This window comes from Terrapene carolina, unplaced genomic scaffold (assembly GCF_002925995.2).
Source record: "Terrapene carolina triunguis isolate 2854851 unplaced genomic scaffold, T_m_triunguis-2.0 Scaffold58, whole genome shotgun sequence".
Lineage (NCBI taxonomy): Eukaryota > Metazoa > Chordata > Testudines > Emydidae > Terrapene > Terrapene triunguis.
Genome location: NW_020664409.1, coordinates 12157452 through 12184923, shown reverse-complemented (window position 1 = coordinate 12184923; position 27472 = coordinate 12157452). Strand labels below are relative to the sequence as shown.

General features: G+C 42.9%; 1 protein-coding gene across 1 annotated transcript in view; it reads right to left on the bottom strand.

The window, feature by feature from the left end:
- Positions 1–27173, bottom strand: part of SCGN (secretagogin, EF-hand calcium binding protein) — a 49191-nt gene extending 22018 nt beyond the window's left edge. Inside the window, exons 1-6 of the mRNA XM_024209542.2 lie at positions 27101–27173; positions 26131–26201; positions 6558–6650; positions 6225–6314; positions 4613–4669; positions 2982–3059 (exon numbers count right to left, since the gene is read on the bottom strand). Coding sequence (XP_024065310.1) covers positions 2982–3059; positions 4613–4669; positions 6225–6314; positions 6558–6650; positions 26131–26201; positions 27101–27173 — 462 coding nt within the window. The remainder of the gene's footprint in view (positions 1–2981; positions 3060–4612; positions 4670–6224; positions 6315–6557; positions 6651–26130; positions 26202–27100) is intronic.
- Between the last annotated feature and the right edge of the window lie 299 nt (positions 27174–27472).

Sequence of the window (27472 nt, the reverse complement as noted above, 5' to 3'; positions counted from 1 at the left end):
TTTCATCTGGGCTGCAATTATATTAATAGGAGCAACAGTTTGCATCACTTGATCAATCAGATACCTATCCTGTATCTTCTCTCACAAGCAAGAAGCTGTAAATACCCAGCATGGGATCATAGACTGCTGCTTTTTTCATGTTGTCAAAAATAGTACACCTATCTGTATGTCCTTTATTCACTTCTTCAGAAGCACTGGGGCCCACTCATCTAGTCACTGGGTATTTGAGATGTGTGCAGCCAGCCACAGGCTATATATGCCACGATGCACAGACTTTGACGTTCCTGGTGAGACTGACACATTTTTAGGTCATCACGCATTTTATTGACACCATGATATTATTTGTTATTTTTATTTCTTTCTTTCTTTTTTACTCAAGCATTTAGGACCCCAAGTGAGATTAGTGTGCCATTGTGCTAGGCACTGTACTTACTCTGGGTCTCTGCCTCAAAGACCTTACAATCTAAATAGACACAAGTGGGAGAAAAGTATAATTATTCCAATTTTACAGTCAGGGAACTGAGGCACAGAGAAATTAAGTGACTTCCTCATGGAAGTCTGTGGCAGAGCCAGGAACTGAACCTAGAACTCCTGAACCCCAGGTCAGTGCAGTAGCTGCAAGATGTGTCTTTCTCTCTAGATAGACAGGATGATTAATAATAATAATCAAATTTTGCACTTCTATAGTACCTTTGATTTGAGGATTTCAAAAGACTTTACAAATATTAATGAATTAATCCCACTGTACTAATGTGGAATAGCTAAGGTTTATTATCTCCATTTTACAGATGGGGAAACTGAATCCTAGAATCTAGAGATTAGAGGTATACATTAGGTTAGCTAATCTCTCTTCCTGCCAGTGCAGGTTTGTTTCCTATTATTCCCTTACTAAAACTTTGTCTGGTCTAGTTTTAAATGTGCCAAAAGATAAGGCTTCCATCATTTCCCAAGGGAGTCTATTCCACACTCTAATGATTTGCCATTTTTTCTAATGTTCAGATAAAATTTCCCCTTCTGAGTTTCATCCCATTACTCCAAGTTATATTTGCTCCATTCTAGATATTTACACCCTTCAAATATTTGTGGACTGTTACAATGTGCCCATTAGTCACAGCACAGTCAAGCTATACATAATTAATATTTTGCATCTTTCCTAGTAAATGAATCCCTCTGGCCTACTCATCTCTGAACTCCTTCCAGTTTGTCAACAGTATTATGGTAATTTGGTGCCCAGAACACAATATTCCAGATGCAGTTGCCTGAGAATCACAGAGAGGAGGATTATCACAGTGCTCTTTTGTGACACTACACCTCTGCATATACAGCCCGAAACTGCATTGTACTTTTTCCCCTGCAATATCGCATTGCAAACTCAAGTCTAATTTGCTGTTAGATAGCACCCTAAGTTCTTCTGGCATAACTGCTTTGCAGATTTCTTCCTCCTGTTGCATATTTGCATTTCAGATTATGCATCTCCAGATACACTAAAGCAGCCATTTTTCCAAGTCTGAAGCACAGAGATGTTAAATTACTTGTCCGAGGACACACAGCAAGACAGTAGAGCATCTAAGAATAGAAACCAGATAACTTCTGAGTCCCATCCCCATGCTTGAACCACTAGACCATGTTTCTTCTCAACTGTATTACTATCTAACTGCATCTGTTGTGTTAGCAATCATATTATGTGCAATGGCAGTTGCTGTGTCTTGGGAAATTATGGGGGAAACTCATAGGAAGGGGAAATAAGTCAGAGGCTATGAGCTAACCATTCTCTACAAATTTCAAATTGCTTACTCTCAGGAGCGCCGCCAGCTTTTCTGCTGCTCTATGCGGCGGAAGGTCCCGCCCCGAAATGCCGCCCCCCACAGAGGCGGTGGAAGGTCCTGCCCCTGAAATACCGCCGTGGTCGCAACCCCCCAAATTGTAGTGCCCTAAGCGACCGCCTAGGTCGCCTAATGGGTTGCGCCGGCCCTGCTTACTCTCCAACTGTTGCTCAGAGTACTCACCAGGGAAGTAAATCTTAATGGAGCCTTGCAAAAGCTATTTGCTACCAGAAATTTCTCCTGAAATGACTTTTATGATAATTGTGGGGATTTTTTTTTCTATTTTCAAGTTTTTTTGCTATAAAATTACTTCTGTAGTCTGATTTCATCCCTTTTTGGGGGGAGTGGAAATGTACTGTCATAAGTGGACATGTGAGATTTGACAGTAAAACAAAAAGAAGTTAAATTAGTTCTTGAGTTAGATATAAATGGTCAAATTTGAAGTCATGGGTGCTTATGAATGTGTCCACAAACTGTTTATGAAAGTAGCATTAGTTGAAGCCTTTGATGGAACTCAGATGACATCTTCCACTTCATTACTGACATCAGAAATGAACTATTTTTCTCTGAGTTTGTTTCTTATGCACTCTCTCTCTCTCTCTCTCACACACACACACACACAAACCCCGCATATAATTTTCAAATGTGGGTACCTAAGTTGTTTGCATAAACCCCACATTTGTGCATGCAAAATGGCTGATTATGTAAGCAGATGGGTACATACGTTATGCACACAACTACCCATTTTGCATATACAAATGCTTGCTTGCAGCTACAATGTTGTGGACACATCGTAACCACCAATGATTTAAAGTATGTGTGTGTTCTTTCCTGAAGATCAGGCTTAGATTAGTGAATTTCAAAATGCTGCTGCTTACCCAAAAGGCTGTTACTAGTAGGGAAGGAGCTGGAAAGCTTGTGAGGATGTGGGGTGAAGAAGGGAACTAGCAGTGCATTGTGGGTTTTGAGGAACAAGAGATCTGAAAGCTTATGTGTGGGTTGGGAGAGATGGCGTCTATGCAGGGAGAGGGAGCTGAGGGTTGGGTCTAGGTTGTGTAAATATGAAGGTACCTCCTTAGCTGAACTTTTGAACAAGTTTAGACAGAGTTTGATTTGTCTAAAATTCTAGTCACAATAAATAATACTATCTTTGCTTACCATTGTATCAGTGTATTCTTCCAGCTTTGCCTCAGGAATCATCTTTCTGTGCTGCAAAAAGAGATCTCCCAGGAAGTCCTATTGACAGAAAAGAATCAGAGTAATAGACTTTACCCTTTGGAGTTCAAGGAATAATATTAAAAATTGAGGCCCCAATTCACCAAGTTACTGAAACACAAGCCTAACTCTGAGTACATGAGGAGTTCCATTGGCTTCAATTTAATTTTAATTTATTTGATCTTTTACTTTTTTTAGTTTATATGTAGTGTTAAAATATATTTTAAAATAATCAGATTCTCCTGTAACAGACATAATGGAACCGTGAATTAGAGGATCAGCTGTATGAGGGGACAGTGGATTTTTTTTAAGTGATATTTATTACTCCCCAAACACTTAACTTTCTAAATAATCTTAAATCATTATGGCCCAAACTCAACAAAGCACTTACGACCAGACTTTTAAAGGTGTTTAATCACCTAAATCCACACTTAAGCATATGTTGAAGTCCTACAGACTTCAATGGGACTTCAGCATGTGCTTAACTTTAAACATATGCTCTCTCTCAGCATATGCACAGTGTGCCCAGCCATTTGATAGCATCATCATCAGCCAGGTGAAGAGCCGGTAGCCTGCGGTTGAAGTAAGCCAGCAGGCACTCGTCAAGGATGTGCGACATAGTCTGAAGTTAACCGCATCTACATCGCAGGTTGTTAGAGAAACCCATTTGAAACATCAGGGAAGTATGAGATGAGGTCAAAGTCATCAGTACCATAACGTCCTGCCACGCTGATAGCAACATAAGTTTCTTGCAAACAGATTACATCAGTACTGTGACGAGTGGCTAAGGACTAATGACTCTGTGTTGGCTGCTGACAGACCCTCAACATTAAGCTGAAGAATTCGAAGTGCCAGTCCAATGGCTCAGAAGTCTAAAGATGGCAATACATAGGGGTTACAGTCAGATGGCACGTGACCAAGATTCATTGCCGAATTTGCTGCCCAAGCGCTTTGCAGACCAATGATAGATTTCTGAATGTGGTGAAAAGTGAAGTGTTTGATTAAGTGCTTTCCTGAATCGGACCTGGGCCAGAAAATAAAATAAATGTTGAGCTAAATCCTGCCCCCACCTTTGCAGGCACAGAAAACCATTTATTAATAGGCACAAAAGTAATTAGCTAGTTAATAAAATGGGACTGCTGTGGCTCTGTTCTGCCGGGGCTGGAGAGGGGAGGCTGGGCTAGGGACTGTGCACATTTGTAAGATATGGAGGAGTGCTCTGGTGTTTGTCTCCACAGCAGTCCAGAGGTGAGTTTGGGTCGGGGGGGGGGGGGGGAGGAAGGTTAGGGAGGGGGGGGGGGGGAAGGAGTGGGGCACAAAGGTGAGCTCAGGTGGTTCACAAATAAGAGGATCTACTGGCCAGTTCCTCACACAACCATGCAAGAGAACCACAGATCTAGCAGCTACAATTACAGCCAATGTGTTCTCTAGTGATTGATTGCTACAGAACAATTTTAAAATGCCATTTATCAAGCTCACGAAAAGGCAGTGGAATTACTAAAGCCAGTGGAAAGACTCCCATTGATTTCAGTGAGTTATAGATCAGGCCCAAAGAGAGGGATAAAATAACTTACTTTGAGCTCGCCAGCTGAAATAAATCCACTGCTATCAGCATCATATTTGCGCCAAATCTGGAGGGGAAAAATTGGTAAGACCACATTAATTTTGCACTTAATCATCAAATAAGTTGATTATCTCATACAGCTCTAGATCAGATCTCATTCAGTTCCATAATTTGCATGTAGCCATATTATTGAGTACTTAATTCACTATGGACAAAGTAAAATTATCCACATACAGTGTTTTTTACTCTTATTTTGATGTGGACAGAACTGTGTATAGCACGCTGTGGAAAAAAGGAATCTGCAATCAGCTATTCATTACAGACAGTCTCTTTCTATAAAGGAAAAATATAATCAGACTGAGAACCTGATCAAAATTTTGTACCTAATTTGTGCACAAAGCCATCATGGTTGCATACTCAAAGTGGTAATTTGCCTGTGTAACTGGTCATTGTGTCCACAAACACCCAATTTACATGTTAATCAAGATTATATATTCAGTTTGGAAATCAAGCCTTTGAAGTAGAGGAATATATTTAAAAATAAAGTTTTTTTTTTAATAATGGCTTTTAAAAGCTCTCACTAGTCTGGAGTTTTTCCTATAGGAGTAAGTCGCTCAATGTCTATGAAGGAGTCATGCAAAATTCTGTTTGGCTATTCACCCAGGTGGGGTATTTTTGTTTTTTGTGAGCAAGTAATTTTAATGAGCAAGTGCAATATCTTTTGTTATAACCATCATCACAACAAAGGGTAAGCAAGTAAATTTTGTCTGGGCTGGTCAATTTTCATGAGTGTTGCAAGGCTGATATAGTGTTTCTGCAGCGGCTAGCAATGCCAAGAATATAGGACCAAATCCTCCCCCAGATTTGTGAAGCTGTTCAAAAGCTGGTAGATCAGGCCACTTGATTTCCCCAAATGTAGGGGAACTCCTTGGGTGGTCTAGAGTTGCCATAATGGCTCTCACTCTGCTTCCTTCCTTGCCCCCCTTGTGCAGAGGTGTGGCAAGGAAAAGGAGGCATTCCAAGGGCATCCCTATACCCCAGTGCTCCCCAACTGACAGAATTGCACTGGCTGTCCACAGCCCCACCCCTGGGCCACTTAGCAAATCCCTCAATCCACTCTAAATTGTGCCTTGGAACTCGACGGACATCTTCAGAATCAGGGACGAGTGCCAGTACCAAGGTGGCTCAAAACCTTCTTTGCCAATCCCCATTGATCTTTGTCCAGTGCACAAATGATAAAGCCAAGGATCTGACCCCAGCTCTCTAAAGGGTTAAACTGTTCAGTGGGTTGCTACAGAAACCTTTCATCTCTGGAGAAAATGGACATGTATCTTTAAGAAAGTCTGCAAAGTGCAAGCATCTACTATATGCATCCCCTGGTTTTGTCCAGCCTATCTATGGTATCTCTGTCTTTTGAGCATTCCTACCAGAATGTTCACAACTTCAACAGCTAAGAAAATGAAGCCTTCAAAAATAACACTATTTTCCTTACTGAACATGAACTTGTACAAAATTCCACAGAGGTCCAATACACTAATCTACTTTAAATAAGAGTCTGCTTATAGGTGCCATTCAGAATAATTGACAGCAACGTACAAGGGGTGAAAGCAAAAGACACGCACCCGCATAAACTCCACACTGTTGTCCAAGGGTGTTTCCCGTCGGAAAAGCAGCAGAAAGTTCTCATCCTCTGGCAAGATCATATATGCAAGCTAAAAGAGGTAGGTAAAGATTAGAGCAAATTTACATGACTAGTGACACTATGCAGCAAATAAAAGATGACCATGTTGTTTCCATGTAAATTACACTTTGAGCAAGCAGTTTGAAATTTACACACAACCTGGCTTATCTTTGTGTCCCCGCTCCCTCTCCCCTACCCCCCAATGTCCCAATTATGCATGATCCATTTTCTAATTTCATTGTCTTTCAAAAAAACAGATATTTTGGGAGTTTACCTCATGTATTTGTAAACGTCCATCTGCAGTGACATCGTAGGCAGACATGAATCGCTCTTTCACCCTCTGAAGCTTTTCCTCTGTTATGGCATCCTGCCGTTTGAAAAACCACATACACACACTCAAACAGAATCATGTAGGGCACTAGAACATCTCCTGGATGAAATTTACTGTCCTAATTGTCCCATATATGAATGTTACATCATTTAGAATTCTCAGTGCAGTGCTTCTATTGGTCCATGCACAGATGCCACATAGGGTAAGTTTTAGAATGGAGCCCTACATGTAGCTCAGTGGCTCATAAACAGTATGATGGAGACTCATTTCAGGCATCTGGAGATGCCTAAATGTTTCAATGTCATTCTCCTTAGCCAGCTGGTCCCGGGGGCGGCAGGGAGTGTGTATTACAAGAGCTAGAATGTCCATTTTACTCTTGTACTTTATGGATTAGAGCAGTTTCCTGGGAAATACATCTTTGTACTTTTTCATTAGGTCATTTGGCTTAGCAGATGTTGGTGACATTGTAGCTGGCTTGTTTCATACGGCTATTACCAATGTGAATGGAGATCTAGAACTGCTCTGAAACTAAGCCCTGGAGGTATCAGTGTTTATGATATGGAATTTTAAGCATCCTGCATTCTTTGTGCTTGCATGTTCAATGACTTATTCCCCTTTCAAACAATTTCTAGGTGGTGAATGTGAGAAGTTGAGAGTTTAACTGTTTATATGATTTGGCAGGTATTATACTGACTTGTGGCCAACTTAACCTGGCAACATTTCTGAACAACTGGTCTGGCTGGGCTGCACCACCTGTGATACTAAAGCAGCTACACCTTATTTTGGTTAGAAAAACTCAAGCAGAGATGCAGAGATAGGGAGAAGAAATTTAGTGGTGATACGCGCAGCATCCAAAAAGAAACACACCACAGCTGACAATTAGGATTTCCAAAGGCGATATCTCCAATAATTTCAGATAAATAGCACTAGCAAGGCAGTCTGAATAGAAATACCCATTTATGTCACACCTCTCTGCTTCCCCACTTGGCTAGTTCAGAGACTCATCATTACCCCTTCTCTGCCTACTGTGGGGTTCATATGCCTTCCTCTGAAGCATTGTGGCCACTGTCAGACAGAATAGTGGTGGACCTTAGGTCTCATCCAGTATGGTAATTCCTAGGTTCTTATGACAGGTAGTCCTAGAAAAGTGAGTCCTATTAAGAGAATTGCCATGACTGCATACCACTTGATTAAGGACAAAGGAATATTAAAATCAAAATTGATTGATGTAAAGAATGAATACCAATTCTGTCTCCCGCTGCTGAGGGTGATGAAGCCGGAGATACTGAGAGCTGCGGTCCAAGCACAGGAAAAGCTGAGCACATGGGGATGTCAGACCATGGGACTAGAAGCCAGGAACTCCTGAGTTCTAGTCCAAGTGCTGACACTACCTCTTTGTGGGGTCTGGGGCAAGTCACTTAACCTCTCTGCTTCAGTTACCCTACATGTAAAATGGGGATCAAAACTACTTGCTTCACAGTAGTTAATGTTTATAAAGTGGTCTGAGGATGACAAATGTGGAACTTATTCTTAATTTAACTAATTATTATTGCAGCAGCTTTCCAAGGTTTAAACAAGGCAATGACAGAAGGACTTGTCATTGGGCCCTGAGTCAGCAAAATACTTAAGCATGGGCTAAATTAGCATTTACATCCACTGTCAGAGGTACAAGGCCGTAGAGAATCAGGCCCTCAATCTTTCATTCCGGAACAATCTATAAACTTCTTGCAGCTAACATGGTTGTGCTGTAGGCACAATGACTAAGGCTAGCACTGTACTATCACTGTTAACTCACAAGTCGATATTTTGAAAACTTGCTCCCTGCTGAAATGAATTACAGTAAGGACACCCATGCCTCGAATCTCACAAATCTTTTTGATACCATGCAGAATAATCAGTAGTCACGTGTGACCCAGGAACCTTTTGGTGCCAACTGGCAGAGGGAAAGGGGATTCATAGGATTTTAATAGGGATCCCCTGGGTCAGATATATGCATATTAAGTTCACCAAAGTGTGGCGTGTGAGGTCTCTAATAAGAGCCAATAGCCAATTGGTCACCCCAATCATTTCAAAATGTATGGCTGGATAATAATTATGGATTTGGAGATCTATGCTGGAAATTACATTCTCAAAGACTTGGAGTTAAGGCAGATAACCAAGAGATGACATGACTTCAACAGGTTCCTTTCAAACAGGAGGTAGCAGATACTTAGCTCTGTCTGGTCATGTGTGTATTGGACATTGTATGTTTCACAATGCAAGCCTATTTGCATACTGAGCCCAATACCCACTGCAATATTTACAGGAAGAAATAAACAGCAGGAGGGGATCCTGTTTACCAGTAAAGACAATGGATTGTGGGCTATTCCTGGGAGTGCAGAGGTACAGTCTAGATTTTTCACATAGGAGAGAAGCTGACAGTGTGGCTTGTCTCATGAAAAAGGGATCATAGCCGGTGTGGCTGGAAAGTGTTGGTAATACTTTATTAGACACGAGGGTCTTGTTAATTAAGCCTAGGTTCTAGAATGTGTGTTATGATTTGATTTTATTTTCTTCCAGTACTTCTACTTGTTATCACTCAAATCTCTCTACTTCGTTGAATTAATTTCTTTGTTTTCACTATAAACTTACCTAAGTGCTGTGTGTTAAGGGGAACAGTGGTCTGAGGTGTACCTGGTAAGATGGGTTGTACTATTCCTTTGGGAGCAGTGAATCTGTGAATACTTTGAGTGTCCAGTGAACAGGGGGTGGACACTCCAGGGAGACCTCAGAGGGCTCGGGGGTTGGAGTGTGCCTATCGCCAATCTGCAGAATCAGAGTGGGGCATGCATAGTCTTAGAGGGGAGTGCTTGTGTTGCCTGTGGCCAGTGGAGGTGACACAGACAAGGCTTCCTCATGCTAAGACCAGGTGGTAGCAAAGTGCCTCACAGCCCCGGGTACCCACGGGGAAGCATCACAATATGATGGTACCAATTTCCAGCTGGTTCAAAAGAATACTACTGTGTAGGATTTTTTCCCTTAGAACCTCTGCCACAGTCAGCAGGTAGTTACTCTAGTAGAGTAACATCAGGATTTCATAGATGAGAGAATGGAACCATGATTAGATTATGGGCTTACCTACACTTGAAGTGCTACAGTGGTGCAGTTGCACTGCTGTAGTGCTTCCATGTAGACACTTCTTATGCCAACAGGAGGGGCTCCCCCATGGGCATAGGTAATCCACCTCTCCCACTGACAGTAGCTAGGTTGACTGAAAAATTCTTCTGTTGAGCTAGTACTGTCTATACCCGGGATAGCTGGGGCGACCTAACTTTTTAGTGCAGACGAGGCCATACACTGGAACTGAAGTATCTACCCTCTACACATACTTCAGTCAATATGCTCATGTATCGTGTATTTGTCTGATCACATTCTGACATCTTGCCCAAACCTGATGCTATATTTTTATGACATAAAAAATGAGCTAGTGCTCATCACTTGTCTTTTGAAAATTAAGACCAGATCCTCAAATCGATTTCAATAAACGTTGGGAGCATAAATTCCTTTGAGACTCTGGTCCTAACTGACTTCCATGGGACTACTCATGTAGTTAAAGTTACACGTGTGCCTAAATGCTTTGCTGGATTGGGGTCTTTCTTTTCCCTCTTTGTTCCCTACACATCCTGCATGTTTAGAAGTGCCTGCTGTTTTCCAAATGCCCTTCACCCATCAATAGTAAAGAGATCTGTTTTATTTCATTATGACATAAGAATATAATTTGATTTCTCTTTATCTGACTTCACAGGAAAAAAAAGATCTCAACAACTCTCTCATGCATGAGAACATTATTGATCTATTATTATTATAACATACCCTTCATTGGGCATCCTACATTGAAATCAAAAGGAGAAACTGTTAATCAAGTAAATGTCTTCTGTTTATAAATGTCAAGTCCAATTAATTAATAGAGAATAGCTCTACTGAAAAGAATGAAGTAGCTCTTCTGACCTGATTGATTACATGTGAGTGAGTATGGAGGATGGATGGATAGACAGACAAAACAAAAAAGTGGGGCACTTTTGAACAAACACAATACTGTTTTCTTTCACCTAAAAATTATAACTCTTTCTTGTGGTATTTAAATTGGCTTCCAGAGCAGAACACTTCCCAGGCGTTAGGCAAGCATATCAGTTGCTATTTTCAATAGCCTGGCAAACTACTCTGAAATTATCCTCCTCCATGCCCAGTAGGATAAGTTATTTTTGAAACTATAATCATCACGGATATTTGAAAAAATGTGCTGTGGAATTCAAACTAGTGTTTTGTTATAAAAGCTTATTGTTCAACCGTGTGTCAGCTTTTAACAACTTCACTGAATTTTAGCTATGTAAGAGCATTGATAATGAGAATAAAAATAGGATTTTTTACAATTAGCTATCTTATTGGCTAAATCACTTAAAGATGCATCATTTGGAATGTATGCAAACCATAGCACCATTAGCTTTTGGTCCAGATGTTCTTCAGTCTGACAGATGTTTCAAAGTTGCCCTCCCTCTCTATGCAGCACCATTCTCTTTCTTGTAATGTAAAAGGTAATAGGAGTCTATTCCTACCACTAAGCGGATCATTTTACTTCCAGAGAGCAAAGGCAGAGTCAAAAATGCACAATCTGGGTTTTCGGAGAGGTAGGCTAGAAGTGAAGTGTTTCTATATCATCAACTTCGATCTCCAGCTTTGTTCTTTAGCTCCGTACCCAACAATTGGAAGGACAGGATCTATTCTGCTGTTGATGCAGGGCAGTCAAGAGCTGCATTTCACCCCCACATAGGGGAGTAAGAAAGCATCTTATGTGGCTGCCCTGGGGCTGCTACTCTCTCCACTGTGCAGGTGGATGGGGACTAGGGCAGCCATGGCTCTGTACCCCAGCATGCCAGCTATTGCAGCTGAGCTGTTGCAGAGGCCAAGTAAGTTGCTCCATGAAAAGACCTGAGGCAGCTTAGTTCCCATCTGAAGGAAGGGGGAAGCCGGGGTCAAACATTGACTCTAGAAAGCTCAAACAAGTCTGAATCTACTCTGGGTGCTAGGTTTTGTTTTCACATCACTGCTGTAATATTGCTACAGTGAGGCAGTGAGTCTGGAAAGATGATAGTATTAATATCACAGTAATAAATATTGCTGATAGTTAAAACTTCAGAAGTCTTGTGCATTTGGGAGGGGCTTACCCCAGAAACAGCAGGAAAATATTCTTACCCATCAACCTGGAAGCAGAATGTAAAATACTAGAGGTCTGGGTCTGAAGACAGCTTTGGGTTTTACAGTGGAAAATGTTTAAACAAATGACATACATTGTTACTATTAGTTATAGAGCTTAACATACTTACAGATCTTTATATCTTCAAAGCACAGTACAAACATCAATTACTATCACTTAACTGTATTAATTTAATTGGTTTTCAATGATTGCCATGGTTTCCACAGACAAGATTCAAATGTCCCTAAAAAAAGTGTCTTGCCAATGCACAATTAATTTACACGGTGTAGATGTGACCTGAGGATGCATTTTCTACAGTCAGAAGATACTACTGTAGTTTGAAAGGTAACTGCTAGCCCGTATTAGTGCTCTCCTCCTCCCTACCCCAAATCTTGGGTAACTTGAGATTCTTCATATTACAAGGGGAAGAAGTGAGAGAGGGAGCGTGCTCCAGACTGACAAACATCAACTACATAGAAACAGAGCTACCACATTGATCAGAGCCTGGGCCGGCTCCAGCATTTCTGCCGCCCCAAGCAACAACAACAAAAAAAAGCCACAATCGCAATCGCAACCGGCGGCGGTAATTGGGGGGGGAAAAAAAAAAGCCGCGATTGGCGGCGGCAGTTCGGCAGCAGGTCCGCCGCCCCCGAATTGCCGCCCCCGAATTGCCGCACATGCCGCCCCTCTCCCTTGGCCGCCCCAAGCACCTGCTTGTTAAGGTGGTGCCTGGAGCCGGCCCTGATCAGAGCCAGGTGTGACAATAACAGAAAATGTGGAAGTGGCAGAAGTGTTAAATGACTTTTATGTTTCAGTTTTCACCAAAAAGTTTAGTAGCAATTGGACATCTAACTTAATGAATGCCAGTGAAAATGAGGTAGGATCGGAGACTAAAATAGGGAAAGAACAAGCCTGATGAAATACATCCTACAATACTCAAGGAGCTGAGTGAGGAAATATCTGAGCCATTAGCGATTATCTTTGAAAAGTCATGGAAGGACTGGAAAAGGGCAAATACAGTGCCAGTCTATAGAAAGAGGAATAAGGACAACCCAGGGAATTTCAGACCAATCATCTTAACTTCAGCACCCAGAAAGATAATGGAGCAAATAATTAAGCAATCAATTTGCAGACACCTAGAAAATAATAAGGTGGTAAGTAACAGTCAGCACGGATTTGCCAAGAACAAATCGTGTCAAACCAACTGGATAGCTTTCTTTGACAGGGTAACAAGCCTTGTGGATGGGGGGGATAAAGCGGTAGATGTGGTATATCTTGACTTTAGTAAGGCTTTTGATACTGTCTTGCATGACCTTCTCATAAACGAACTAGGGAAATACAAGCTAGATGGAGCTACTATAAGGCCGGTGCATAACTGATTGGAAAACTGTTCCCAGAAAGTAGTTATCAGTGGTTCACAGTCAAGCTGGAAGGGCATATTGAGTGGGGTCCCACAGGGATCAGTTCTGGATCGAGTTCTGTTCAATATCCGTTTATGTTGGACATTAGCAAAAACTTCCTGTCAGGGTAGTTAAGCACTGGAATAAATTGCCTAGGAAGGTTGTGAAATCTCTGTCATTGGAGATTTTTAAGAGCAGGTTAGACAAACACCTGTCAGGGACGGTCTAGATCAGGGTTTCTCGCAACAAATTTTTTGGTGGCCTCAGAGTGGCCACTCTCACTGGTGGCCGCACTGACACTTTTCCCCTAAAATACTTAATTAACTTTAGGAAAAACAATTAAATATGCACAGATACACACCCAAATCATTGTGATGTATATTTGTAGGGTTTTTTGGCAGACTCGGTAACAAAAATAATGCTGCCTCCTCCTTCGCCCCCCACCCCCACCCCACCCAGAGCTTAGTGGGTCCTGGGGCTTGCTGTGAAAAGTGATATTTGTATATTTGTTAATATCACAGCTATGAAAAGTGATAAGTGATATTAACAAACATACAAGTATAATTTTTCACAAATAGCTAGTAAGTCTGCTGTGAAAAGAGATACTTGCATGTTTGTTAATATCACTTTCCTTAGCAAACCCCTGGACCCATTAAGCCCTGGATGGGGGGGACGAAGGGGAAGGCAGCAGGGGCCAGAGGCGATGGTGGGATGGATGCAGGGCCGTGGGAGGCAACAGGGGCCCGGGGAAATGGGGGTTTGGATGCAGGGCTGTGGGAGGCAGCAGCGGCCCGGGGCAATGGGGGGATGGATGCAAGGCCAGGAAGGCAGCAGGGTCCCGGGGCAGGGGGAGGAGGGATGGATACAGGGCTGTGGGAGGCAGTGGGGGCCAGCGGCGAGTGATGAGCCCCACTGTTGTGTGGCCAGAGCCAGGGCCTGGTGTCTGCTGCCATGTGGCCAGGGCCAGGGCTCAGTGCCACAGCCAGAACCCAGTGCTGGGGACAGGAACAGCGTGGCTGGAGCCAGGGATCGGAGCCCGCTGCCATGCAGCCAGAGCTGTGAGTCAGCACCCAGGGCCAGTGCCTGCTGCCGCAGGGCCAGAGCCTGGAGCTGGGGGCCAGAGCCCAGGAGTGCATGGCTGGAGCAAGGAGTCAGCACCCACTGCTGTGTGGCTGGAGCCAGCGCTCTCTTCTGAGCGGCCAGGGCCAGGGGTTGGTACCCAGAGCCAGCTCCCACCACCGTGTGGCCGGAGCCAGGGTACAGAGCTGTGGGTTGGTGCCTGCTGCCGTGCAGCTGGGGCAGGGGATCAGTGCCAGGGGTTGGGACCCACGTGGCTGGAGCCCAGGGCCAGCACCAACCACCGCATGGCCAGAACTGGGGGCCAGAGGTCGACTGAAGCTCCGTGGTGAGAGGCGGGGGTCAGCACCCAAAGCCCCGCGGTTGGAGCCCACTGCCATGCGGCTGGGCCTGGGGTCGGCGCCTGTGGCCAGCGTCTGCTACTGCACGGCCGAAGCCCAGGACTGGAGCCGGGAGCCAGTGCCTGCTGCCATGCAGCTGGAGCCAGGGGCTGGAGGCTGAAGCCCCACAGTTGGAGGCCAGGGCCGCATGGCCAGAGCTGGGGGGGTCAGTACCCACTGCCCCGTGGTTGGAGCTTGGGGCCGCATGGCCAGGTTCCTGAAGTCCCGCCACTGGAGCCTGCCACCCAAATCCCTTCCCCCCAACATGGGTCAAGAACTCACCTTGCTCCTGCAGCGCTGTGCCCCTCTCTAGAGGTGGTGCAGGGAGGCGCATCCAGGAGCAATAAGGAGGGAGGAGGAGGCACCGATGCTTCCTCCCCCCCATCACCACCCAGGAGGCTGTCGTGGCCTCATGAAAAGCCCCTGGTGGCCACATTTGAGGAAGATTGGTCCAGATAATACTTAGGGCTTGTCTACACTTACATTTTATAGTGCTCTAACTTGCTGGCTCCGGGGGGTGAAAAATCACCCCGAGTGCAGAAAGTCTGAGTGCTTTAAAGCGCTAATGTTAACAGGCTCCCAGCGCTCGGAGCTAATCCCCTCGTGGAGGTGGATTACCAGGAGTGCTGGGAGAGCTCTCTCCCAGCGCTTGCGCACGACCACACTCACACTTCAAAGTGCTGCCGTGGGAGGGTTCCCGCAACAGCGCTTTCAAGTTTCCAGTGTAGCCATGCCCCCAGTCCTGCCTTGAGTGCAGGGAACTGGACTAGGTGACCTCTTAAGGTCCCTTCCAGTCCTATGATTTTAGGTAAAGTAGGGCTGTTAAAACAACCCATCCCCACTGGAAAGAAGGTTGTGTGGGGTTTTTTTTTTAAATTATTAACTAGCTATTCAACAAAGTTGGTGCAAACAGAAAAGGCAAAGCCAAACAAGCTCTAGTTTCATATGTCTAAAGGTTACATTGAATTTGTTTCAGAGCCGTCAATTACAGTGGGCAGTAAATGCTATAGTGGCAATACAGTTCTGACCTGAAAAGTGACCCAGGAAATAAGCTTGATGGGATTCTCTGCCAATTGTCTTTATAAACTGGTGGGATGATTTGACAGCAAATAAACAGCTGTAGTCAAGCATAGTCTTTCTCAAGGGTTTGTGGTGCCATTATTGCATAGTCACCATCCAGAGCAGAATGGCACTTCAAGGTTGCAGAAGCACTTCCTTCTAACTATCTTCCCGCCACTATGGGCTGCAATATTCTAGACTTGTTCTGTCTGATAACTTTATTTTTGGAAAGTTTTGAGCAAAAATGGTTCAGTGCTTTCTCTGGGCACTCTCTGCTGGCAGGGATCCCATGTATTTCCAACAGCAAGCTCAAGCTGTCCTCCTCTGGGGGTGGACTTCCGTGCTAACACTGCCTGCCTTCCCCAGTAGGGCATGTGTGAGAATCCTGGGGTGCAGTAGCCTTCACTGGCCTGGGTTGGAGGTGTGTGCAAGTTGCCCATTTAATGTTGCCTATAGAATACAGGAACATTTTTAGAGATGAAGATTTTTTGCAGTCAAAACTAGGGCTGCCAATTAATCGCAGTTAACTCAAGCGATTAACTCGAAAAATTAATTGCAATTAATCGGACTGTTAAACAATAGAATACAAATTGAAATTTGATATTTTTCTACATTTTCAAATATATCTATTTCAATCACAACACAGAATACAAAGTGTACAGTGCTCACTTTATATTGTTTTTACTACAGATATTTGCACAGTAAAAATTATAAACAAAAGAAATAGTATTTTTCAATTCACCTCATACAAATACTGTAGTGCAATCTCTTTATCATGAAAGTGCAACTTACAAATGTATTTTTTGTTACATAACTGCACTCAAAAACAAAACAATATAAAACTTTAGAGCCTACAAGTCCACTCAGTCCTACTTCTTTTTCAGCCAATCGTTCAGACAAACAAGTTTGTTTACATTTGCAGAAGATAATGCTGCCCGCTTCTTATTTACAGTGTCACCTGAAAGTGAGAACAGGGTGTTTGCATGGCACTGTTGTAGCCGGTGTCACAAGATATTTACGTGCCAGATGCACTAAAGTTTCATATGCCTCTTCATGCTTCGGCCATCGTTTCAGAGGACATGCTTCCACGATGATGACACGTGTTAAAAAAATAATGCGTTAATTAAATTCGTGAGTGAACTCCTTGGGGGGAGAATTGTATGTCTCCTGTTCTGTTTTACCCACATTCTGCCATATATTTCATGTTATAGCTGTCTCAGATGATGACCCAGCACATGTTGTTCATTTTAAGAACACTTTCACTGCAAATTTGACAAAATGCAAAGAAGGTACCAATGTGAAATTTCTAAAAGTATCTACAGAATTCAACCCAAGGTTTAAGAATCTGAAGTGCCTTCCAAAATCTGAGATGGATGGGGTATGGAGCGTGCTTTCAGAAGTCTTAAAAGAGCAACACTCTGATGCGGAAACTACAGAACCCGAACCACCAAAAAAGAAAATCAACCTTCTGCTGGTGGCATCTGACTCAGATGATGAAAATGAACATGCGTCGGTCCGCACTGCTTTGGATCATTATTGAGCAGAAACCGTCATCAGCATGGATACATGTCCCCTGGAATGGTGGCTGAAGCATGAAGGGACATATGAAACTTTAGCGCATCTGGCACGTAAATATCTCGTGACACCGGCTACAACAGTGCCATGCAAACACCCTGTTCTCACTTTCAGGTGACACTGTAAATAAGAAGCGGGCAGCATTATCTTCTAAAGTTTTACATGGTTTTATTTTTGAATGAAAGGGTTTTTTTGTACATAATTCTACATTTGTAAGTTCAACTTTCATGATAAAGAGATTGCACTACAGTACTTGTATTAGGTAAATTGGAAAATGCTATTTCTTTTGTTTATTACAAATATTTGTAATAAAAATAAATATAAAGTGAGCACTGTACACTTTGTATTTTGTGTTTAATTTACATCAATATATTTGAAAATGTAGAAAACATCAAAAATATTTAAATAAATGATATTCTATTATTGTTTAATAACGCGATTAATTGTGCGATTAATTTTTTTAATTGCTTGACAGCCCTAGTCAAAACACAGTGTGAGTATCATGAAGGGAATTTTTCTTCCATAGAAAGGGGCAAACAGGATCAGATAAAATAAGAATTCTCCAAACTTTGCTCAAAGTTAGGCATATGGAGATTGTGGCTATTTGAGGAGGAATCAAAAATGACACCAAGTTTGCAAGCTTAGGAGCCATGGGTAGTACGATAGTTATCGGTGACAGAGAAAGGAGGAGGGGCAGATCGCTACTGTCAATTGATAGAAATGACAGGAATAAAAAGCAGTGCCTGTCTCCAGTTTTCATTTTGGAAAAAGAAAGGTCACCTTACTCAAAGAATTAAGATCCGTATTAGATGATAATGGTGACTGAACCAAGTCTGGAAGAAGGATTTTTACCCCTTAGCTATCATCATGTGAACAATAAAACTTCAAAGACACTGGCTTAGGTCCCAATCTAGCAGAGTGCTGAGTATCTCTTGAGAGCAGCTGAGCATCCTCAATGGCCGACAAAGCCTATGGTAATTGAAGGCACACCACTTTTTAGGATCAAGTCCGTAACATGTATGTTATTAGCAAACAAAAGATTATATAATTTTACTATCAAAATATAAACAGCTGTAAAAAATATGGCCCACAGCATTTATCATAAATCACTTGATTTAAGGACAATTTTTTTTACAAGAACATTTCTTATTAAGGATAATACGCCACCAAGTTTTGCATGGGACAATTACTGTAATTCAACCCACCATAGTAAGTACATTTTCCCCTCTTCACATCTGATCCTGTCCTTTAATTTTGTGAAAAAGTCTTTAAAAATATTTCACATCAGAAATGTAATCGACATATTCATACTTCTCATTATGATGGAAAGGACACGTTCACCTTTTTATCCCCACAGTGTTTAATTTCTTAAGGATGGTTGTCCATAACCTTCTGGAAACTTGACAGTAATCTCTCTCCTTTTATCACATTTTTTTCTTTTGGGTGCCCTTGCCCCCACGTTCTCTCATATTTCTTTGCTTGTTAAGAGAGCTGTGCTGCTGGTAGTGATTTATTTTAATGAAAACACAGTGATGAATCATTTGTTTTGGAAAAAATAAAATGTGCAGAGAATCACAGGGACTTTAGAACTTGATGTAAGAGTAGGTCTAATTTAGGATATGCCAACCTTGAGAGTATCACTTTAATCAAGAACAGGTCATGCCATTAACAATTACCATTCTCCCCCACATGAGGAGATGGAAAATAGGATTTTCCCCTGCAATTAAGTAAGTACATCACATGTAGGGGGGAAAAAAGTCTAAAGCATTGAAAGATGTTTGTTTGCAAGTGATTTTTTTGTTTTTAAATTCCCAACTTCCCTTGTTCATTGGTACAAAAGGCAGGCAGATTGCACCATTCAATTCTGTCTGCAGCTAGCTGTCAGCGTCTGCCAAATTGGAACAACAAATCCTTGGACTAATTCAGACCTCACTTAGGATCTGATCCTTTAACAGACTGCATGCATGCAAAGCCCTGTGTCCACATGGAGCCAGATGCAGGATTGAGATCTTAGTCAATGCAACTCCCACAGAAGCCAGTGAGAACTGAACTCATGTGAGAGCCTGAATCTGCCATGTGCTAAGTGCCTCCTATGCAGAGTAACTACAATAGCCTCTTTTTTTAAAAAAAGCTAGCCGTCTACTTGCACCCACAAATTGTGGGCACAAATATGTGATGGTCCAATTTATTCCTCCACAAATCTTAGGCATGTATATGACCAAGTGTATTTACACTTGATTGTGGGTGGAAAATGAACCAGTAGATATGTCCACTCAAAAGAATAGTGGGCACAAAAATGGAACTAAAGTCAGGCTGGAAATCAGGACCTATATACATATGACAGAAATGGCAACTTCCAGCAGTATCCTGGATGAACACTACTGAAGTAAGTTTAAGTATTTTAGGAGTTTACTATATTAAAAATGCAAATGTTCATGTATTATTGTTGGACTGTATGTAACTTGTTTAGAAGGGAGACATGACTAATGTAAATTTGGGGAAGTGTTACGAGCCTCAAAGTGTTACGAGCCTACTTGAAACAATGTGAACTTTTAAAGTTAAGTGGGTTTCCCAGGAAATTTCAAGGGGGAGGCGCATGCAAATGTTACCCCCTCAGGTTATGCAAGAGCTCAGCCTTTCGAAGCTCTGCCCTGAGGAGGGGACCTTTTGTCTGCTGATCACCTGTTACATGAGGTCAAGGTCAGAGGCCCAAATAGTAGGAGTGACTCTGAGATTCATGGGTGCGCTTATTCTAAGCTAATAGTTGTTACGAACCTATGGCTGCATAAAACCCCCGAGGTGAGGCTGGAAGGTTGGGGCGTGATCTCTGGTAAGCTTATTAGCATGGGTGTAAGTTCTTTTAATACTTTATATATTTTCTCTAATGCTTTCACCTTAAGAATAAACATGCTTGCTTAGGAAAGCTGCATGGTATCGTGGACAATTATACTTTTTATAGCCTGTGAACCAGCTTCAATAGGCGAGAGCCCCACATCAGACTATTCCATAGCTCAGTGGTTAGAGCACTCACCTGAGAATTGGGAAAACCCACATTCAGATCTCTGCTCCACATCAGGCGGGGGAGGAGGGACATGTAACCCGGGTCACCCACATCCAAGTGAATACGTTAGTCACTGGGCTAAAAGTTACAAGGGAAGCTGCCACCACTTCCTATTCCCACCCCACGGAGTGTTTTTCTTGCAAAACAAACCAAACAAAAACCCCAAACCAAAACAAAAAAACAACTGCTTAGGGGCCTAGCTCCAGGAGAGCTGTGAATTCCAAGCAGCGATAGCTGCCTCCCTGCAGCACCAAACTCCCTGAGAGGGGTAGAACTCAGGCCACACCCCTCTTCTTGACATTTCCTACTAGCTAAGTTAGGTAGCACCCCGCTCAAGCCATTTCTACACTACAAAATTATGCCGACCTAACTTACGTCAGCATACAGCCACCGCAGTTATTAAATCGCTTGTGTGTATGTGCACGCTTTGCTCCTTGTGTTGTCGGTGTTCATCCTCGCCAGGACCACTTGTATCGATTGTATTGTCAGCATGGGGCATTGTGGAACAGCTGCTGAAAGTCAGTAACAGTTGATGTAAGCAATGCAGTGTCCACACTGACACTGCGTCCACCTAGTTACATCGCCCGTGACTCTATGCCACGCGGGGAAGCAGTCTTACTAAATTGGCGTAAAGAGGCACTTACGTCGGTGGGAGTCAAATTTAAGTGAAAACACTTCCACAGCTAGATCGCCGCAACACAGCTTACGTCAACTTCACCCTGGAGTGTAGACCAGGCCTCAGTAGGATGGTCTTTTGTGGATCCCATTCTTTGACAGCTAACTCTTTCTTCCATGCACTGGGCACGTAGGCACCTAACTCAGAGGCTGTGGATTCCACTGGGTGCAGCAAGGTGCCTAAAAGTTAGGCACTGCAACACTGAGCATTGCAATGCCTAAGTCCCTTTGTGGATCTAGTCCTTAGCCCATCAGTATAGACTGGTAATTAGACTACAGAATCCTACCATAACTCCATCAATTTACTAAAACCTTTTGCATATGTATTAGAGAGATGAGGTGAGTGAGGTAATATCTGTTACAGGACCAAATACTGTTGGCAAGAGAGACAAGCTTTTGAGCTTACACAGAGTTCTTCTTCTGGTCTGGGAAACTAACTTGACGTGTCACTGCTAAATACAAGGTTTGAACAGATTGTTTAGCATAAGTAGGTAACAGATTTCAAGGGACCATTCAAGGTGAAGTGGCCCATTAATCTACATCTACTTGCAAATCAAAGGAGTTATGGTAGAATTGTATGACCTGATAGCTTTTCATAGTTAGATAAGGAAAGGGGGGTTGGATCTGGGATTTGGTTTGGCCCATTATAAAGTTAGAGGGGCTTTGCAAAATTCAGATCTTCCTTTGCTTCAAAACACCCCCAAAAGTTCAAAGATATTTAGATTCAAGACTTTGGTTTGGACCCATCTTCACTAGTGACACATTCTGAATCCTCTTTCTTGCCCAGTGCTCGTAATCCACAAATCTGATTCTCAAGTGGCTCATAGACTCTGTCTTTAATTGTTTCCCCAGCTGCTTTGATGCGCTTGCATTTAATGTCAGACAAAGATGTAGCAGAGAAGCTGGGAAAAATAACAGAGTTACAGATTACAGTGGTCATTAGGGGAAAATAATAGCTTAGAGAGCGGAGGTTGAAAAAATATAATTATGAAACTGTTCACTATTCAAGCAGAGACAACTTCGAGAGCTGATAATGTTATTTATCACTTGTATAGCACTTTGGAAATAGTAACTAATTAATCCTTGTAATGCGTCTGCAAGGTATGTCATTAAGTGTTATTGTCTCTCTGTAGCAGAGGGTAGAAGAGGCATAGAGGTTAAGTGCCCATAAAAGGAATCAGTGTCAAAACTAGGATTAAAATGCAGAGATCCTAGCTCCCATCCCTGTGCTGATATCAGTAGGCAATGTGTTTCTTTAGGGTAATGAAAAATAGTTCCAGGGGGGCCCTTGACTTTTTCCACTGTGGGAAGGGGTTCTTCACATATCAGTAGGAGACATGTACGGAATAGGTGATGTGTACAGAAAGAAAAATGGTGGGTAAACGTAATGTTATATGATAATTATACAAAAATAAGTCATTCATATATAGTGCTACGATGCTCATGATGCTTAAGAGACAAATAAAAAAAAGGCCGTTCCCCGAGGAGCTTCCAATCAAAGCACAAAATTCTACTCTCAGACTTACTCAGCCTCAGTATTTCTCAGTAGCCTCAATGGGAGATCCACCCATGCAGGGAAAGCAGAATGCTGAGGCTGACTACTGCCCTATGGATTTGAGATAACTTTGCCATTAGTTAAACAATGAGAATTGAAAATAGACCCATAGATTGCAAGGCCAGAAGGGACCATTGTGATCATACACAGGAGGTCAGATTATAACACAGACCATAGAACTTCTCCAAAATGATTCCTGGAGCATATCTTTTAGAACAGTGGTTTTCAAACTTTTTTTCTGGCGACCCAGTTGAAGAAAATTGTTGATGCCTGTGACCCAATGGAGCTGGGGATGAGGGGTTTGGGCTGTGGGAGGGGCTCAGGGCTGGGGCAGAGGGTTGGGGTACAGAGGTGAGGGCTGTGAGGTGGGGCCAGGAATGATGGGGTCAGGGTGTGGGAGGGAGCTCTGGGCTGGGGCAGGGGATTGGGGTGCGGGAGGGGCTCCAGGTGGGGGTGCAAGCTCTGGGGTGGGGCCAGAGATGAGGGGTTTGGGATCCAGAAAGGGGCTCCGGGTTTGGGGGGGCTCAAAGTTGGGATAGGGGATTGGGGCATGGGGTTGAGGCACGGGCTTATCTCGGGAGGCTCCCAGTCAGCAGCAAGGCAGGGGTGCTAAGGCAGGCTTCCTCCCTGTCCTGGCACTGCAGGCCACGCTGCACCTCGGAAGAGCCCAGCAGCAGGTCCGGCTTCTAGGCAGAGGCACGCAAGTGGCTCCACGTGTGTCTCACACACAGGGATACCACTCCCCTCAGCTCCTATTGGCCAGTTCCCAGCCAATGGGAGTGTGGAGCCAGTGTTCGGGGCGGGGCCAGTGTGCAGAGCCCCATGGCCCCCCGACCTGCTGCTGGCCGCTTTCAGGGCTCAGCGTGGTGTCAGAACAGGTTGGGACTAGCCTGCCTTAGCTGGGCAGCACCGCCGACGGGACTTTTAATGGCCCAGTCGGTGGTGCTGACCAGAGCCGCCGTGACTCAGCGCCTTACGACCTGCAGTTTGAAAACCACTGTTTTAGATAAACGTTCAATGTTGGTTTAAAAATTGTCAGGGACGGAGAATCTACTGTGACCTTAGGTAAATTGTTCCAAACTACTCTCACTATTAAAAATTTACACCTAATTTCCAGTCTGAATTTGTCTAGCTTCAACTTCCAGCTACTGGATTGTGTTATATTTTTCTCTGCTAGATGGACAAGCCTGTTATTAAATATTTGCTCTCCATGTAGGTTCTTATAGATTGTAATCAAGTCACCCCTTACACTTCTCTTTGTTACGCTAAATAGATTGAGCTCCTTGAGTCTATCAGAATAAGGCATGTTTTCTAATCCTTTAGTCATTCTTGTGGCTCTTCTCTGAAGTTTCTCCAATTTATCAACATCCTTCTTGAATTGTGGATACCAGGGGAAGGGATGCAAGGCAACGCATGATCATATTGTTTAAGGACCATATACTGGCTCCCTCGCTGTTAAGTAGCACCTTACCGCTCCCACTGATTTCACTGAGAATCCTTTGCAAAGCAAGATACTACTCTCCATATGAGTAAGTGTGGCAGAATCTGTTCCTTAAATTTAATTCAGAGGGTTTTAATTTATGTGAAACTTTTTCTTATAATAGCAACAGTAGATATAGAAAATGAGAGATGCAGAAAGGAAAAGAAGACTGATTTAAATTAAATCATTTGAACATATAACTTTTGGCAATGATGAGAGTTGTCATTATATACCCTGTTTAACAAAGGGAAAAATATGTTCCATTATGAACCCTGTACACACTGGTTTCTGTGCACTACTGTTTTGGTATGTAATGCCCTATTTCATGTCATGAAACAGACTTCACATAGACCTCTGTGTGTGATCATGGGAACATAGGACTTGCTGTACTGCAGAAGTCTCATGGCCCATCTAGTCCAGTACTACAGTGGCCAGCACCAGACACTTCAGAAGACAGTGCAAGAAACCCCACAGCAGGCAAACATCAGATAATCTGCACTATGAAATTCTTCTCCTAACACCTCATAATTAAAGGTTGGCTTAAACCCCAAAGCTTGAAGTCTCATATCCCTTCCAATACTTTCTTTAGCGTTGTTATAAATCTAGATAGTCTTATCTATATAAATGTTGATCCCTCTTTGAATATTGCTAGGTTCTTGGTCTTGATAACATCCTATGGCAATGAGTTCTAGTCACAATCTGCATTGTGTGAAATAACACTTTTATCAGTTTTGAATACGACACCTTTCAGTTTAATTCAGTGCCTTTTTATCTTATGTTATGAAGCAGGGAGAATGGAAGCTTCCAACTTTATCTCCTTTTTAAAATTAATAATCACAGTCTTTTCAACCTCTCTTCATATGAATTTTTCTATATCCATAATCATTCTCATTCCTCATCTCTGAATCCTCTCTGTCTTTATGCAATTTATAGCTAAATTCTAAATAGACTTTTCTATACATGCCAGCAATATTTCATAATAAAACGATTCTTTTTGCAAATGAAACAACAGTTCTTTTTTGTTTAGAATAATTACAAATTGGAGTATGTAAGACCCCCATTCTTAATTTTGCACGTTGTAGTCAGAAATCTGTTCAGATTTAACTAGCCTGTTTTTCCTGTCTTATTATCTGTTTTTATTTAATGGAGTTGTTTCACATCACATTTATTTGCTTTGTGTCCATTTCTTCTATTTAAAGAGATGCTGACTTTTTTTTTCTTGTATTTGACCCTGTAGTGAAAACATACTTTTTTTAATGTAATCTTTGTGCAAATTCTAGGACACACTTATTCAGTGGCAGTAGTTCTCTCTGGCATATAGTGACATTCAAAGGCAAAGTATGAACTGAAGATAAGGGGGAAAGGGAGATTTTAGCATAAAACTTTTTGTACATTTTGATTTGTGAACAGCATAAGATGAGAAGCACTGATAAATAGTATGAAATAGAGCTAAAAAACACCCCAAACCAACCCAACCCAAACAAAGTCTTGATACACAAGTCTTGATCTTATGAGCAATATGTTTGACTCATATGTTTATCCTTTAGCCACTTTTAAGAATGAAGGCATAACTCTTCATAAGCACTGGTTAAAATTAATGCAGGAAGAGTTCTTTGGTAATTTTATTTCCAAAATCAATGATCATATTAACAAATCAGCATTGTTTTGAATCAAGCATAAATACTTGCTACTTTCCCCTCCAAGACTAAATTATTCTGTATTAAAGAATTTCAGTTCCATTTTTATTCATCTAAATGGATTTTCCTCCAAGCTTTCAAAGAGGAGATTTGGTTTGTGCCAAAATTATAACCTTAGAGTGAGTAACAGATGTTGGACTGAAAATAAACAGCTCTAATACTGGTAGAGTTATTGCACCTGTTTCTCCTAGCACCTGTTGTTGCTAGGAGAAAATAAAACCCTTTATCTTTGGTCTCACTAAGGAAACTAGTAGTCACAGAGCAAAGAATACAAAACCTTTTTAAACGTAATTGTCTTCACATGCATGGAATTTGGTAAGTACTTACAGATGTGCCCAGTTTCTTCAGTAGATGATGAAAAAAATTATCAAGCTCCTTCCCCTCTATGTAACCATTGTCTAAATACAATTAAAACATACATGATTGAACAGACATAATTATTGCTCTAACTCTAAGCACAACTTACGTACTATAGAACCATTTTTATGTTTATAGAAACTGTGCCAAGTTGGAGGAATGTTCTCTTTATTCCTAAATAAGTCTATTCATCCTTCCTATCTTATGGCACATCACTTAAAGTTGGAAGTTGTTAGATTTAATTCAAATTCTTAGCATTTTAATATTTTTAATTTTTCTTTATTATATTGTAAAGGTCTTGGCCAAAAGGAAAAAAGAAGCAGTAGCAGTAACAGAGTAGACAAATATTTTGTGCTCTGAGTGCATTCTCTGCAAGGTATATTTATTGTTAAAAAAAAAATTTCCCTTATGTATATAAGGTCAACCCTGTGAAATTCAGGATTTCCTGGAAGGACTGATTCAGCTACTCAGTGCTGGTGGATGCTCATTTAAAAAAAAAAAAACATTGTTGGTGCGCAAAGAGAACATTTGTCCTGATTTTTGCTGCACGGTGTTAACGCTATCAGCCTGCTTGCGGGCTATCCGGGGCGCAGGCAACATCTGCCACAGCTGGCAAACACAGAAGTACGTGGTAAGTCTCAGACATATATGAAGCCCCAGCCACATGTTACTCAGACTCTGGCACCACACTCACGTGCATCACACAGGCACAGGGCATGCACACCTAGGGCCGCACTCAGGGGCACCACGCCCCAGCTACATCACAGGGGGATTCCCGCATACACAGCCACCTGCAGCCCAGGTGCCGAAAGATACCCCACGCCCAGCCACAGGGACCCGTCCTCCCAGTCCCGGGACCCCTCGCCTCGCCCGACACTCCGCGCCCCCAAGCCAGCGGCGCCCGGCTCGCTCCCTTCCCGCGCGAGCAAACCTGCCGCACCGTCGGCGTCGAAGCGCTGCCAGACGTGCAGGAAGCCGGCGGCGTCCAGTTGCTCCAGGGGGCTGCTGTCCATGGTGCTGCTGGGGGAGAGAACTCGCCCAACTCCCGGCGGCGGCTGGAGCGCTTTGCCCGCCTGCGGTCCCTGCAGCGCGCCGGCCGCTCTGCCTGCCGCCCCCCGACTGACTAGGGGCGGGAGGGTTCCCAAAGAGGAGCCCGCAGGGAGACACGCCCTGCGCTCGCGCGCATGGGCCCAGGTGAGAGGAAGGGCAGAGGCCGAGCCACCGGGGGGAGAGGGAGAACTCCACTGCAAAACAGCTGTCCGCAGCTGGACCCCCCAAGTTAAAAATCAACCCCCCATTCCCTGGTGTCTGA